The sequence below is a fragment of the Strix uralensis genome, chromosome 3 (assembly GCF_047716275.1).
Source record: "Strix uralensis isolate ZFMK-TIS-50842 chromosome 3, bStrUra1, whole genome shotgun sequence".
In the NCBI taxonomy this organism is placed as follows: domain Eukaryota; kingdom Metazoa; phylum Chordata; class Aves; order Strigiformes; family Strigidae; genus Strix; species Strix uralensis.
In genome coordinates, this window is record NC_133974.1 from 39,775,274 (window position 1) to 39,788,562 (window position 13,289).

At 38.1% G+C, this 13,289-nt stretch overlaps 1 protein-coding gene across 16 annotated transcripts in view; it reads right to left on the minus strand.

The window, feature by feature from the left end:
- The window catches only part of CEP162 (centrosomal protein 162), a 51,477-nt gene that overhangs the window by 8,474 nt on the left and 29,714 nt on the right, over positions 1–13,289 (minus strand). For all 16 annotated transcript variants that reach the window (XM_074861977.1, XM_074861984.1, XM_074861978.1 and 13 more), the window contains 9 exons: positions 12,601–12,713; positions 11,722–11,827; positions 10,007–10,133; positions 9,501–9,664; positions 7,890–7,994; positions 6,598–6,819; positions 4,783–5,453; positions 3,816–3,957; positions 972–1,070 (listed from right to left, as the gene is read on the minus strand). In XM_074861977.1, coding sequence (XP_074718078.1) covers positions 972–1,070; positions 3,816–3,957; positions 4,783–5,453; positions 6,598–6,819; positions 7,890–7,994; positions 9,501–9,664; positions 10,007–10,133; positions 11,722–11,827; positions 12,601–12,713 — 1,749 coding nt within the window. The remainder of the gene's footprint in view (positions 1–971; positions 1,071–3,815; positions 3,958–4,782; positions 5,454–6,597; positions 6,820–7,889; positions 7,995–9,500; positions 9,665–10,006; positions 10,134–11,721; positions 11,828–12,600; positions 12,714–13,289) is intronic.

Sequence of the window (13,289 nt, forward strand, 5' to 3'; positions counted from 1 at the left end):
ATTAAGTATGTACTAAACACATATTGATACTTCTCTCATTTCTTCTAAATAAGGGCAGCAAACAAGATTAAATGTCTGGAGATCTCAGTCCCTTACAGAATAGAATTCTTTTTAACCTGCAAGAGTTATTAATTACTGTATTATCAAAATGAAGTCAAAATCAGCAATTTTCATACATCAAGGAGATGGTAAATTAAGCATAGGCACAAAGGTAAAACAGACTATATCCTCCTCCTGAACAGGGGGTGATTAAAAAAAGAAAAAAGGATTGACAGCACTTCAAGAACAACAAAAGCATAGCCAATAGTTCAAAAAGCTTTAGCTAAAAGACAGACAGCAATTTAAAACAATATTAACCCCAAAATGAAAACATGAACAAGTGTAATTTTTATATTATATGCTATTAGTAGAGTAGAAGATTAGGAAAAAACTAGATACCTCCATCAAAAAACAACGAATTTCAGAAGAACTATTACAACTAACCTTCTCTTCTTAAGAGACCTTAAATTTCACAAATATCAAAGGAGAAAACCAAGAATATAATTGCCTGAGTCAGTTTTATGGCAATGAAGGATGAAAAAGGGAAGGCTTTATCTGAACAAAGAATTTGAAAATGGTAATAAAATATCCTCTTAATAACAAAAAAGCCCTGTGGTCTATTATACTACCTATCACAACTCTCAAAGAAGAGGCTATGAATGCTTGAATTAACCTGCTGATCAATTTTCATACAGATGTCAGACATTTCTAACTAATAAAAAAAAAAGAGGAGGTTAAAGTTCCACCTTCTGTATTGTTCTCTTGTTCACGTTACGAGAAATGTATTGCATTCTCAGTTATAATTCTCTAGAAGCAACTGACAAAGACACTGTTTCTAAGACTTATTTTACTATATATTATTTGAGGCTTTACAAGGATGACAGTGAAAACTTTATTAGAATAAGGTGCCCCCAACCCCAATTTAAATATACCTCTTTTTGTAGGAGTTCCTCTCGCATCTGTGAAACTAAAAGAGCTTCCTGATGTCTCTGTTGTTCACTGATTTGTTCTTGGAGATGTTTTATTAATATCTACAGAAAGATTACAAATAGTTTGTCATTAACATAAATACCCATGACAACATGTAAAAACCTATGCAGGAAAAAAACATCAAAAATATAATCAGTATTGTAGTACTGCAGCTATAAGTGATGCACGTATTAACAATACTACCTCCAACATGTATACTATATATGTACATGTGTGCTATTTAACCATCCTCTACGTGGATGGTTAAATAGCACACATGTACATATATAGTATACAAAAACAAGTCTCAATCTTCAAGTTACTTTCTTCAGTTAAAAAAAGTTCTGAAATAATCTGAATGCAATAGTTCTACCTTCACACTGTGTGTAAAACTTCTACCAAAATTTTAATGCACAAATAAAATCACAGGCCCAAGTCCTCATGGGAGACTTCAGCCACCCTAATACTTGCTGGAGGAACAACACATCAGGGCATAAGCAGTCCAGGAGGTTCCTGGAAAGTATTGATGACAACTTCCTAACTCAAGTGACAGAGGAGTCAGGGAGGAGAGGTGCTCTGCTGGCCTTAAACTCAGAAACAAGGAAGGGTTTGTTGTGGGTGTGAACGTCAAAGACAGCCTTGGCTGCACTGACCATGAGATGGTGGAGTTCAGGATCCTGAGAGGAGGGAGCACGCTGAAAAGCACGATCACAGCCCTGGACTTCAGAAGAGCAGACTTTGGCCTCTTAAAGATCTGCCTGAAAGAGTCCCTTGGGATAGGGCCCTGGGAGGGAAGAGGGGCTCAAGAAAGCTGGCTTACATTCAAGGATCACCTCCTCCAAGTTCAAGAGCAGTCCATCCCAACAAGCAGAAAGTCAGGCAAAAACGCCAGGAAGTCTGCATGGACGAACAAGGAACTCCTGGCAAAGCTCGAATATGAAAAGGAAGCCTACAGACAGTGGGAACAAGGACAGGTAATCTGGAAGGAATATAGAGACACTGTCAGAGCATGCAGAGATGTGGTTAGGAAACCCACTTGGAATTGAATCTGGCGAGACTGGCAAAGGCAACAAGAAGGACTTCTGTAAGCACTTAAGTGGCAAACAGGAGACTGGAGAAAATGTGGGTCTGCTGCTGAATGGGGCAGGGGTCCTGGTGACCCAGGACATAGAAGAGGCTGAGGTACTGAATGCCTTCTTCACCTCAGTCTTTACTAGCAAGACTGCTCTTCAGGAATCCAAGGCCCCAGAGACTAGGGGGCAAGTCTGGAATGAGCAAGATACACCGTTGGTGGAAGAGGGTCTGGTCAGGGAATACTTATGCAAGCTGCACATGGCCATAACAGGATGCAACCATGTGTGCTGAGGGCAAATGTCACTACCTTCAAGAAGGGCAAGAAGTACGCAGGGAAGTACAGGCTACTCAGCCTCACCCTGATCCCTGGGAAGGTGATAGGGCAACTAATCCTGAAAACCTGCCAGGCACATGAAGGACAAGGTGATCAGGAGTAGCAAGCATGGATTCACTCTATGATGAAATGACTGGCTTGGCAGATGAGGGGAGAGCAGTGGATATTGCCTACCTGGATTTCAGCAGCAAGGCCTTCAACACCATCTCCTGTAAGATACTCACAGAGAAGCTGATGCAGTATGGGTTGGATGAGCAGAGAGTGAGGTGGATTGCAAACTGACTTAAATGGCTGGGCCAGAGAGTCGTGATGAGTGTTAACAACGTCTAGTTGAAGGCCAGTAACTCAGAGGGGTGGTGTGTAGAATTGTCAGTTCTGGGTCCAATCCTGTTCAACATCTTCATTAATGATCTGGATGATGGGGCAGAGCATACCCTCAGCAAGTTTGCTGATCACATAAAATTGGGAGGAGTGACTGATACACTGGAGGGTTGTGCTGCCATTCAGAGGGTCCTTAACAGGCTGGAGAAATGGGCTGACAGGAACCTCGTGAACTTAAACAAAGGGAAGTGCAAAGTCCTGCTCCTGGGGATGAACAACCCAGGCACCAGGACAGGCTGGGGGCCACCCAGCCAGAAAGCAACTTTGCAGAAAAGGACTTGGTTGTCCTGGTGGACACCAAGTTGAACAAAAGGCTAATGGTACCCTGGGCTGCATTAGTATGAGAGCTGCCAGCTGGTCGAGGAAGCTCATCCTTTCCCTCAGCTCTCATAAAGCCACACTTGGGAGTAGAGTGTCCAGTTCTGGGTTCCCCACTGCAAGAGAAGTGGAGCTACTGGAGAGAGTCTGCAAAGGGCCACTAAGATGATGACAGAGTGAAGCATCTCTCATATGAGTAAAGGCTGAGAGAGCTGGGACTGTTTAGCCTGGAGGAGAGAAGGCTCAGGGGGATCTCAACGATGTTTACAGAGCCAACAGAGCCAAGCTCTTCCAGTGGATTCCAGCAGCAGGAGGAGCAGCAAAGGGCACAAAATGAAATACAGGAGGTTCTGTCTGACCATAAGGAAAACTTTACTGTTAGGGTGACCAAGCACTTGTTTGGGTCTCTAAGCCGAGAGAGGTTGTGGAATCTCCCTCCTTGGAGATATTCAAAAACTGTCTGGACATGGTCCTGAGCAACTGGCTCTAGATGACCTTGCTTGAGTAGGGGGGTTGGATGAGATGACCTCCAGAGGTCCCTTCCAACCTCAGCCATTCTGTGATTCTGTGAATACAGTGGCACAGGCCCCTTTTTAAAACAATAGATCCTACTTCAAAGAAAGATAAACTTTATAGTAATATAGAAAGTAGTAACTTTAACAGATATTTATGTGTAATGAATGTATCTACTGTATCTTACCTCTTGTGTTGAAATTCTGCTGTTTAGTTCAGCTACTTTAGAAGTAGAATGCTCCTTTGCATGCTGGCAAAGAATCTTCTCCACTTCCCTCTGATGGGAAGCTTTCAGAGATGCAATGTATTCTGCTGTGTCTTCCTGTATCCTGAACAGAGTGAGAGGAAAATAAATAGTAAAGCAGCTACACACAGTTCTTCAAAAACATGGCAAAGTTTCTCAGTTGAACATATCAAATATCAAAAATGTTAAAGGTGGCTTGTCTTTGAAATTTCATAACAGAACCTTGCAAGATAGCACCACCGTTACCTTCTACTGTTCTGGAGGGATGACAGGGTGGGAAGCCTACAATGCTGAATGTGTGCCTCATTTAACTAGAGGCAGCTAGAATACAGAAAACTCAGTCAATCATCTTTTTTGGCTGTTCTTACAAAAAAAAAGCACAGAAAATAGGTGCTTTTAAATCATAATGCAGCTGTCCTATTTCAGGTATCTGTTTCAGAACAGAACGTGTTGCAACCTAAATATGCCAATTTCCTCTACTTTAACTATGCAGGGGTCTAAGGGAGACTAGGTGAAGTTGGTCAGGTAAATCCCACTGAAAGCATAGCACGGTTTGAAGGAAAGTATGTGTACTGAATATTAATGCTATACAACACAAATACAAAGCACCTAAGATGTAACAATTTACACTGAGATCTTTTTACTCAAAACCATGACAACTCTAGTATTAATAAGAAGGATTAATATAGGTTTGCCCGCAGAAATAATTGTGACAATGCACCGCTCAAAAAAAAAAACCCCAACAAAAAAACAACGCCGCCCCCCCCCAGTAAAAAAGAAGTTTACTGAGAACATCGGCCAAGTATAAGATAGCTTCACACATGGCTGAAAAGTTAATGTGTCACTTCAATCGTGTATAAGCCAACATTTCAACAAGGAACACATTTAAAGGAACACATTGAGCATTTACTTTCGTATGTTATTTTCAGAATAAGCCAGTGTTGCTTGAGACTTCACCCTCTGCTGGTTCATTTCTAGAGACAATCTTTCTAACTCCTCTTTCAGCTGTGCATTTTCTTGCAGAACTTCCGAGAGATTAGAATCAGAAAAGGTATGCGGGTGGTATATTTTGTCATCATTGAAAATGCTTAGAAAGGGCTCACTGTTGCTGGAATTCCTTTTATCTGTTGCTGAGGTATTCTTTTTCAAGATCTCTGTAGAGTTTTCCTTATTATCAGGTTTGTTTCTCAAATTATTATCAGACAACATCACCATCCTTTCTTTTTGAAGTTTCTCTACAGTTTTTGTAAGGTCTTGTATTTCTTTATTTTTGGTGACCAGTTCTTCATTCAGTTTTAACAGTCTGTCTTTTGTGTTACCTTGTTTCATTTGAGAGTTTGTGGACTCTAAGTCTTTATTATCCTTTTTACTTTTGAGCTTTAATTGGGAATTTTGACTTTTAAGGTTTTCAATTTCTGTCTGGAGGTTTTTAATGGTGATCTGATGGGTCGTCTTTAGATTCTGAAGCTCCTGTTCAAGTTCTGTAGAACTGGCTTTATCACCATTTAGTTTTGGTGATTCACTCATAAATTTGTAGGCTAGTAGTTGCTCAAGCTCTACAAGTCTTTGCTCATACTGTATCTAAGGGAGGGAGGGAAGAAAAAGCAGTTTCTTCAAGTGTACTTTTATTATTAGTTCTTATTATTATTCTTTAAAGTTACTGCACATCTGAAGCAAGATTTCATAAGACAGGATACACATAAGTATTACTAACAACAGTACTCAATCAGTTCAGAAATTAGTGAGTGAAAAAAATTACATGAAGCAAATTTAAGTCAGAATTACTCAAAACATTTACTACAAAATAACCCTTTACTCACAATTAATGCAGTGACTATAGGAAAGAAAATTAAATTTACAAGAAACTCTTTCATTTTTCTATAATTGAGTCCTCTTCAGATGTTACCAGCGCAGATGGCAAAGTAACATCTTATTTTAATATAGCAAGAAGTCTTTATTTTTTTAAAAATGTCACGTGTCAGTTTGCAAACAGTACTGTCACATGCCTCAAAGTTTTACTTCACATTTTAAAAAATGCCTTAAATTTTAACAGGACAGTTTTTTATTTTTATTTATTTATAAGTATGAATATATAAGTATGAATTCAGAGAGACACAGAATCTTTCTTCCTAATGAGCTGAGGAAAACCTAACTCTTCTTAATAGCCTGGATAGCCTCTGAGGAAAGCATGATGAGTTATTCACATGAAGAAAAGGAAGAACAACTGTCCAATGCTTTCCTTTCCTGCTCATCAAGCACCTGTGCAGTTCACCTTTTCCTTCAAATAATAAGCCAGACTTCCATGTTTCCTAACACAAGTCTTAAGACTCGCTATCATATAATTTTTGGATAGAATGTTTAGTGTTCCCAAACATTCCCCGCAGAAATGCTCAGTCAGCAGGCCTTTGAAACCACAGCCTTTGGTAGAGCAAGGAATTAGGTAAGCAGCTACTCTGACCCACAGGATGAAACCCACTTATCTTAACTGTAAGAATTAAATTATTATGCCTCAAGAACTTGTTCTCTCAGTTTTAATACTACTCTAACAATTTCAATGCTCTTTTTATCTTAGGTGCTGAAGCTACTGAAATTCTGGTTATAAATTCTTTCAATATTTTTTCCCTTGAGTGTGGTCTTTGCCTTCAGTTTTCACCACTACCCTGTGTTAGACCCCTTGTGACTGTTATTCACAGAGTAGACTACTCAACAAGCCGCTGACTTTTACCTTTATTTTTTGAAATTGTTGTTCCATAGCACGGAGGCTTTTTTTAGCTTCATCATCTTTACCTTCAAGTTCTGTTTCTAACTTTTTTATTCTTCTCTCCAAAAAATCAACTGTGTTTGTTTTAGCTGAAAGATCATTAGTTTTCTCAGCAGCAGCAGCATAAATCAAAGCAGGCAAAGAATTTGGATACCGTCTTTTTAGAATTCCTTCCATTTCTCTGATCTATCAAAAGAAAATTAAGTCAGAATGAAGTCAAAAAGAATGAAGTTCTAATGAAAAGTGAACTGAAGTAAGTGACAGAATGTTAACAAATGTCACCCATTTAAGCTGGGTGAAGAATGAAAACTAGAGATGCATGCGTTGAGAATTTTTTTACATTGTTTACATTTATGTTATTGTTTACAGAAAAGCAAGACTCAACATCTCTTTGTGATTGACTTACATATCATCTTAAACAAAATACTGCTCTGGTCTTCAGATTGTCTTACGTCAAATGGACCTTTTATTTACTTTCTTAGCACTTGTATATGGCTCAATGCTGTTAAATTATTTGCTTTTTTTCTGGACTTACATTCACATTCTACGTTTCCAACTTTTACAGAGATATTTCATAACAGCACTGAAATTATTCTCCCAATAACAGATTACATGCCTTTTATTTTGGAGGCTGCAATAAAACTAACACCTTGCATGCAATACTAATAACAAGCCCCTCTTTTATCTATGGATAAGACATTCTTCACATTAGAACACTGCAGAGGCTCTTTACCATTTGTCCCACTTCCCTACCAAATGCAGCTGCCATCTCCTAAAATTCAGAAAAGCCCACTTCCACCTGACTTTTCCTCAGTAGAAATGTAGATTTTAAGGTCTCCACTCCTCATTTTCATGAACCTTGTAGGATCAATAAAATTTAAACTGCTACTCTTGAATCAACTTGGCTGAAATTCGTCATAGCATTAAGGGATTACTGAACATAGGCCAAAGGAGTCTTAGAAGATAAACAGCAAGCTTCTGTGTGCTTTTTCCCTCTTGCCCCTTTCGAAGAAACTCAAAACAGTATTTTACTGTTAAAGGATTTTAAAAGGGGTATCAGTAAATAGCTTATTAGAATATAGTAGCAGAAGAGCCCTTTGTAAGTAAATAATTGTAGCTTTTTGTGTTGTGTTCCACAGCACAAGTTACTTTATCATAGGGCTTCATTCAATGCTTTATCCTTATGAAAGGGCTGATAAGTGTTTTAAGAGACATTATCTGAAATAAATACAAAACACAGTTCTATTATTGCATACTTGTCGTTCAAGATCCTGAATTCTTTTAGCATCTGCTGCTCTGTCTTGCAAGCGTTTCTTCTGTTGCACACACTGATTGCCAGCTTCAGTTCTGAGCTTCTCAACCTATCCAATTTATGAGAAAATAAATTGAAATATATATTCAGAGATACTGTCCTGTAGTATAAAAGTAAGCATTTCAAACACACACAATATAATGGAAGTATTCTGCAACTTAAAAACTGGTAATAGTGATTTCTGTGCTAACTGATTCTTCAGTGGCTTCTTCAAGCCACTTAAGATCAAAGGAGCTGAAACTAGCTATGGAAATCTAGAAAAGAACTTCAGCTCTGGGACCTTCTTGTCTTCAGACCAGTAAATCAGCTTCTTTCTCCCATACTTCCAGTTTGCAGGCTTGGTTAATAAGCTATAATATAAAGCACTACAGTGAATTACATGTACTCAGGGTGAGTTAAGAAAATAGTTTTGCAATAGATTTGCAAGTCTATGCTCCGGGATGAGATACAGAAACAGCCAAAAAGGAATGTTATGTTGTGTCTAAATAACTGCTGACTCCCAGGATCAGGGGAAGGAACTGGATAGCTAACGCTTCTGCACTCCCATAAAGTCTGACCACGAAGACTCAAAGCTTTAATCTAAAATGGTATTTCCTACCTTTACTAACCACCACAATCACTGTACAGGGATATTACACCTTGTATAGTTGGAAGTGTTCCTATCTTGATTTCTTTCTCACATTGGCAATGTTGGCATAAGTAATGCTTTTATGCCAACATAGTTTGACTAATTTGATAGTTTCTATGAAGTCAAAGCCCTGCATTGTTATTAAACACCAGTCCATCCTGGAGAAAATGCAAATAAAAATATTTTCTTTCACAGCAATGATATGTTGATCAAAGTTTGATATGATGGTGTTTAAGGGATCTTGTTTCCTGGATGCTCATTGAGAAGCACGTCCTTTCATCTCTGATCTCTCTAATAAAACACCATGAAAAAATTCCGTGATCAATTATATTTCATCACTGGTAAAGTTCTTTATTTCTGTGAATCCTAAGTCAAACCTACTGACAAGCAGGCAATGCAAATCTCAGTACTATTCAAGATATGCGTATTAGTTTTGCTTGCTCTAAATTGTGAGTGTTTTGGCATTTTTCTCCCCATTACAGCAATGAGAGAATTTGTCTAAGAAAGAATTTAGGATCTGCATTTAAGAAAAAAAAAAATTTAAGTGTTGCCTCTGCTACCTTGGAGTAAAAAGGAAGAAAAGAGAATGACAAGAGGGATGTTTCAAGTTGTTAATGTATCAATGTACTACCTTTTCTTAGTCAAGAAATTTGCAGGTTTTAAGGAAACACATTACTTTTGTTTCCAGCATCATCATCAAGATGTCCAACAGGAGCAAAACCAGATTTTTAAGCACTCTGCACTTGCAAGTCTCACTGCATATGCAGTAATATCAATTTTGCATATAAAGACTCCACATTTGATTTAAAGGTTAACAGTTTTTCTTGAGAAAAATGGGATTATGAAGGACAGAATTACATTATACTCATCACTAGAAAAGAAATAATTTAACATTCCAACTTCTTAGATAAAGGTAGATATTATCACCTCTAGTTTTAGCTTCTCAATTTCTTCTCTTGCATCTTTAAGACGGGCTGCATCTTTATCCAGAAGATCTTGATTTTCTGCATACCACTGAAGTCGTCTTTTTAAATGAGTAATTTCCTGTTTGTATGATTCTTCCATAACTTTAAATTCGTAAGACTTCTCACCTACAAGAATAAGACATCCTTGGTATTTTTTTAATAGTAATTATATATTGAAGAAGTAATTAGTCAACACTATCCTTCTCAGCCCGTTTCATACATTTACTCTTTTGACAGTCCTGTTACTGCAGTGAAGTTTTAAAACCAGACCCTAATTAGGATTTTAAATGCAACAGTATTTGTGCTGTAGCATGTCCTTCACTGTATGCTTTTCCTATAAGTTTAGACAATATTTGGAAATGGTCTAAATGCATTTGACTATTTTAATAAGAAACAAGTTTTAGTTACATATTTATTTAGTGAGGCACAGAGGAGTCAAAATTATTCAACAAAATGAAGGTGTTTTACCTGATGAGGATGCAATCTCGACTTTTGCTAAATCTCTCTCCTTCTTTGCTTGTCCCAAGTCTACCTCAAGAGCTTGCTTATCTTGTTTGAGATGTCTTATCTCTTCTTGTAATTTAGCTTCTTCCTTCTGAGTTTTAGAGAAAACAATAAGACAAGAAAAACTAAACCCACACTGTCTTAAAAAAACCTGAGCATGCTTTTTCACCATAAAATGATTAAATCACAGCAGATGCATCAGACCACAGCAGCAATAAAGTTTTCTAATTTGGATGTTCTTTTCAGGCCTTGCTATAGCAGAGCATGGGAAAGCTTAAGCTAAATTAAAAAAAAAAAAAAATTAAAAAAATAAGTGCTACATAACTGTCTTTGAAGTAGAAAATATCTGCCTTTTGAGAGAGTCAGTAAAGAAAATGGCTTTACTTATTTCTAAGACTTAAGACTCTAGCTTAAATGGACAGATGTACTGTCCAACAGTTCATCTTCCTATGTTCTATTTCTTGCCATTTTCTGCATGCACTCTCTGTTCTGTTTGTTTGTGCATGATCACTAGCAAACTTCAAGACTATGTAGGACAAAAGGTCTCAGTGCCAGTATCACTTCAGGAGATGGAGGCCCTTGGTCCTAGGGATCCGTAGGTGCAGGAAGCAGCAACTGCAGGACTGAGATTTTGGGGCAAGCCAGTAAATAGACCAAGTGTCTAGGGCCAGCAAGGGCCAGTGTATATGCATACACTGTGGTGTGGTACTGCTAGTGAACTCCTGTCCTGATCTGCTGAACAGGATCAGGCCATATGTGCTCTTTGTGTTTCCAACAGTATTGCTTGTATTTCTGTGGTGTGAGCAAAGACACTACTCTCCGTGCTGTCTGTGTGCCTGACCATGTTAGTCTGTGAGACTCTCTCCATCTTTGGATCTTGTTTTTGGTCTCATTACAGGCTGGACCTAGGGACAGGGAAGTGTAGCAGCAGCACCTATGAGGTTGGAACTAGGGGAGTCTCTGGAGTCTTAAGAGCTCAAAGTCAGCTCTATCAGACCAGGAATGCCTCCACTGGTCCTGAAGCTCACTGGATCCAGATCCTTTTATTACCTACCTAACCAGTTGTTGGTTTTTGGGGGTTTTTTCTTTTTGTTTTTAAAAAAACCCACTGTAAACCAAAACAAAAATGGAAGAAGCAGCTTTTAATTTTTTGTCTAACTATCAGAGGAAGTGTGTAACAGAACAGTGCCCCACTTACAGTAAGCTGCGAACAGAAGTTCCTGAAAACCTTTAATTTTAACGAGAAGCTTACTAAACACCCTCCCTCAAAACCACAAGCATCTGTAGGACTAGAGAAAAAGTTACACGACTGAATAACAAAAGATTCTTTCACTCTGATATTCTTTTCTAGAACGTACTTGGTACAAGCAGGGATAAACATTCTTCATGATTTGTCTTATGTGGGAAAGCTATCACTACTTCCTGCAAGCTCTGACAAGGTATTTCAGAATTGCCACTAAACACGACAACACTGCACCTCTTTCAGTGAATCTATGGCTTAGGGTATTATTTCTGAAAGTTCATTTGATGAGATATCTGTGATATACAAATGTGACAAGTAATTAACACTATAGAAAAGTAGCATGCTCTGATACTTAATTTACATTATTAGTTTAAAATATGGATGTTTATGCATTTTTTGTGAGAACACATGAAAAACAGGCTTGGTATATACCTACCTGTGCTGCTCGAAGCTCTGAAATCAATTCTGTGAAACTCTGATTTCTGGCTGGCTCAGAATCCTGCACAATTTGTGACTGGGTATTAGTCTTCTCTATCTTTTCTCTAAACAGCAACAGCAAAAACAGTTATGCAATGTGGTGACCTGGCATACTAACAGTGGTGTACTAAAAACCAACCTCCCCCCAAATGGTACCACAAAGTCAGTTCATGCAGGCTCAAAACAAAGAAAGAAGCAACTGTGCAGTACTCCTTCATACGAAAAAAAATCTCACCTTTAAGGTGAAATCTTCTCACCTTGTACAAACTTGTTTGTTGGGACTACACAAAGGAGGGAAACAAACCTATTCAGCATCAGTGGAACTCATTCACGGGCCTCTCCCAAGCAGAGATTTGTAAATTAAGAGTACATGCAATTGCTGGGTTTTTTCCTCATTACTAGCACAGGATGCAAATCTTACAGGACCTACAGAGCTATGAATCTAATGGTTCCTCCACTACCAGGATCTCCTGTGGCCCCTGGTCTACTCTGTATCTTGTCAAAAACATTTTGACATGAGCAGAGCATAATACCAGATCAAGTGTAGTATATGTATTACACATTGTGATATGATTAAGAGTATTTGAATTTTAGCATTGAAATATTCTCCAAATGGAAGACTCGAGTCTTCCCACGTCTCCAACATCAGCAAGAAGACTAAGAATTAAGTGCCCATAATCAACACAAATCAATTCTCAAAAGTAAAAACAAAACCACAAACCCAAGAAACACTGGAAAACATGCACCTGACAGACTCTGCAGTGATTCTTCATAAATAGAATAATAAACACAGCTGAGAATTCCAGAGATTTTAGGTCAGATGTTTAAATGAGCCTACCTTAGGACTATTAATTCAGACATTAAACACTGATTCTCCTTAAACATTTGTTCCTCATTTTTTTTGTTTTGGATTTGTAGCTCTTTCATCTGTTTGTATAACTTCTCATTTTCCTAAGTTGAGACAAAGTTAAAGAATGTTCATAAATTACTGTTTTATTCAGTTCAAAACCAATTTTCTATGATTTGTATAGTTTGCCTACTGAAACAGTGGAAGCAAACACTAAATGTTTTATTACTAAGTTTCTAAAATATCTACTTTCATTATCGTTATGCTAAAGTAGTATACAGTGACCTCTACAATCTTGTCCAAGTGTCTGCTCACTCTGGAGAACCTAGGCCAGTTCCTCTGCAAAGCTATCCCAACTATATTCATAAAGCACATACATGGATGGGTGCTGATAGATCAGAGCTCAGCCTGCCCATGCTCCAATCCTGCAGACACAAACCATCACCAATTTGGGATGCTCACAGCCATACTGGCAAGACATTGTGCCCATACCAAGAAATGCTGCTGAGCACCAGCTGGAAGCTGGTTAAACTAACCTATTTGATTTTACAGCTGCAAGTATTCAAAAGGATTATTAGGCTTGCATTATCTATTTCTACACTTAAGTAATTAAAAAAAAAAAAATCAGGCACACTAATAAGGTTTCCACACATCCTGTGAAAAACATCTTAAAAACAGAT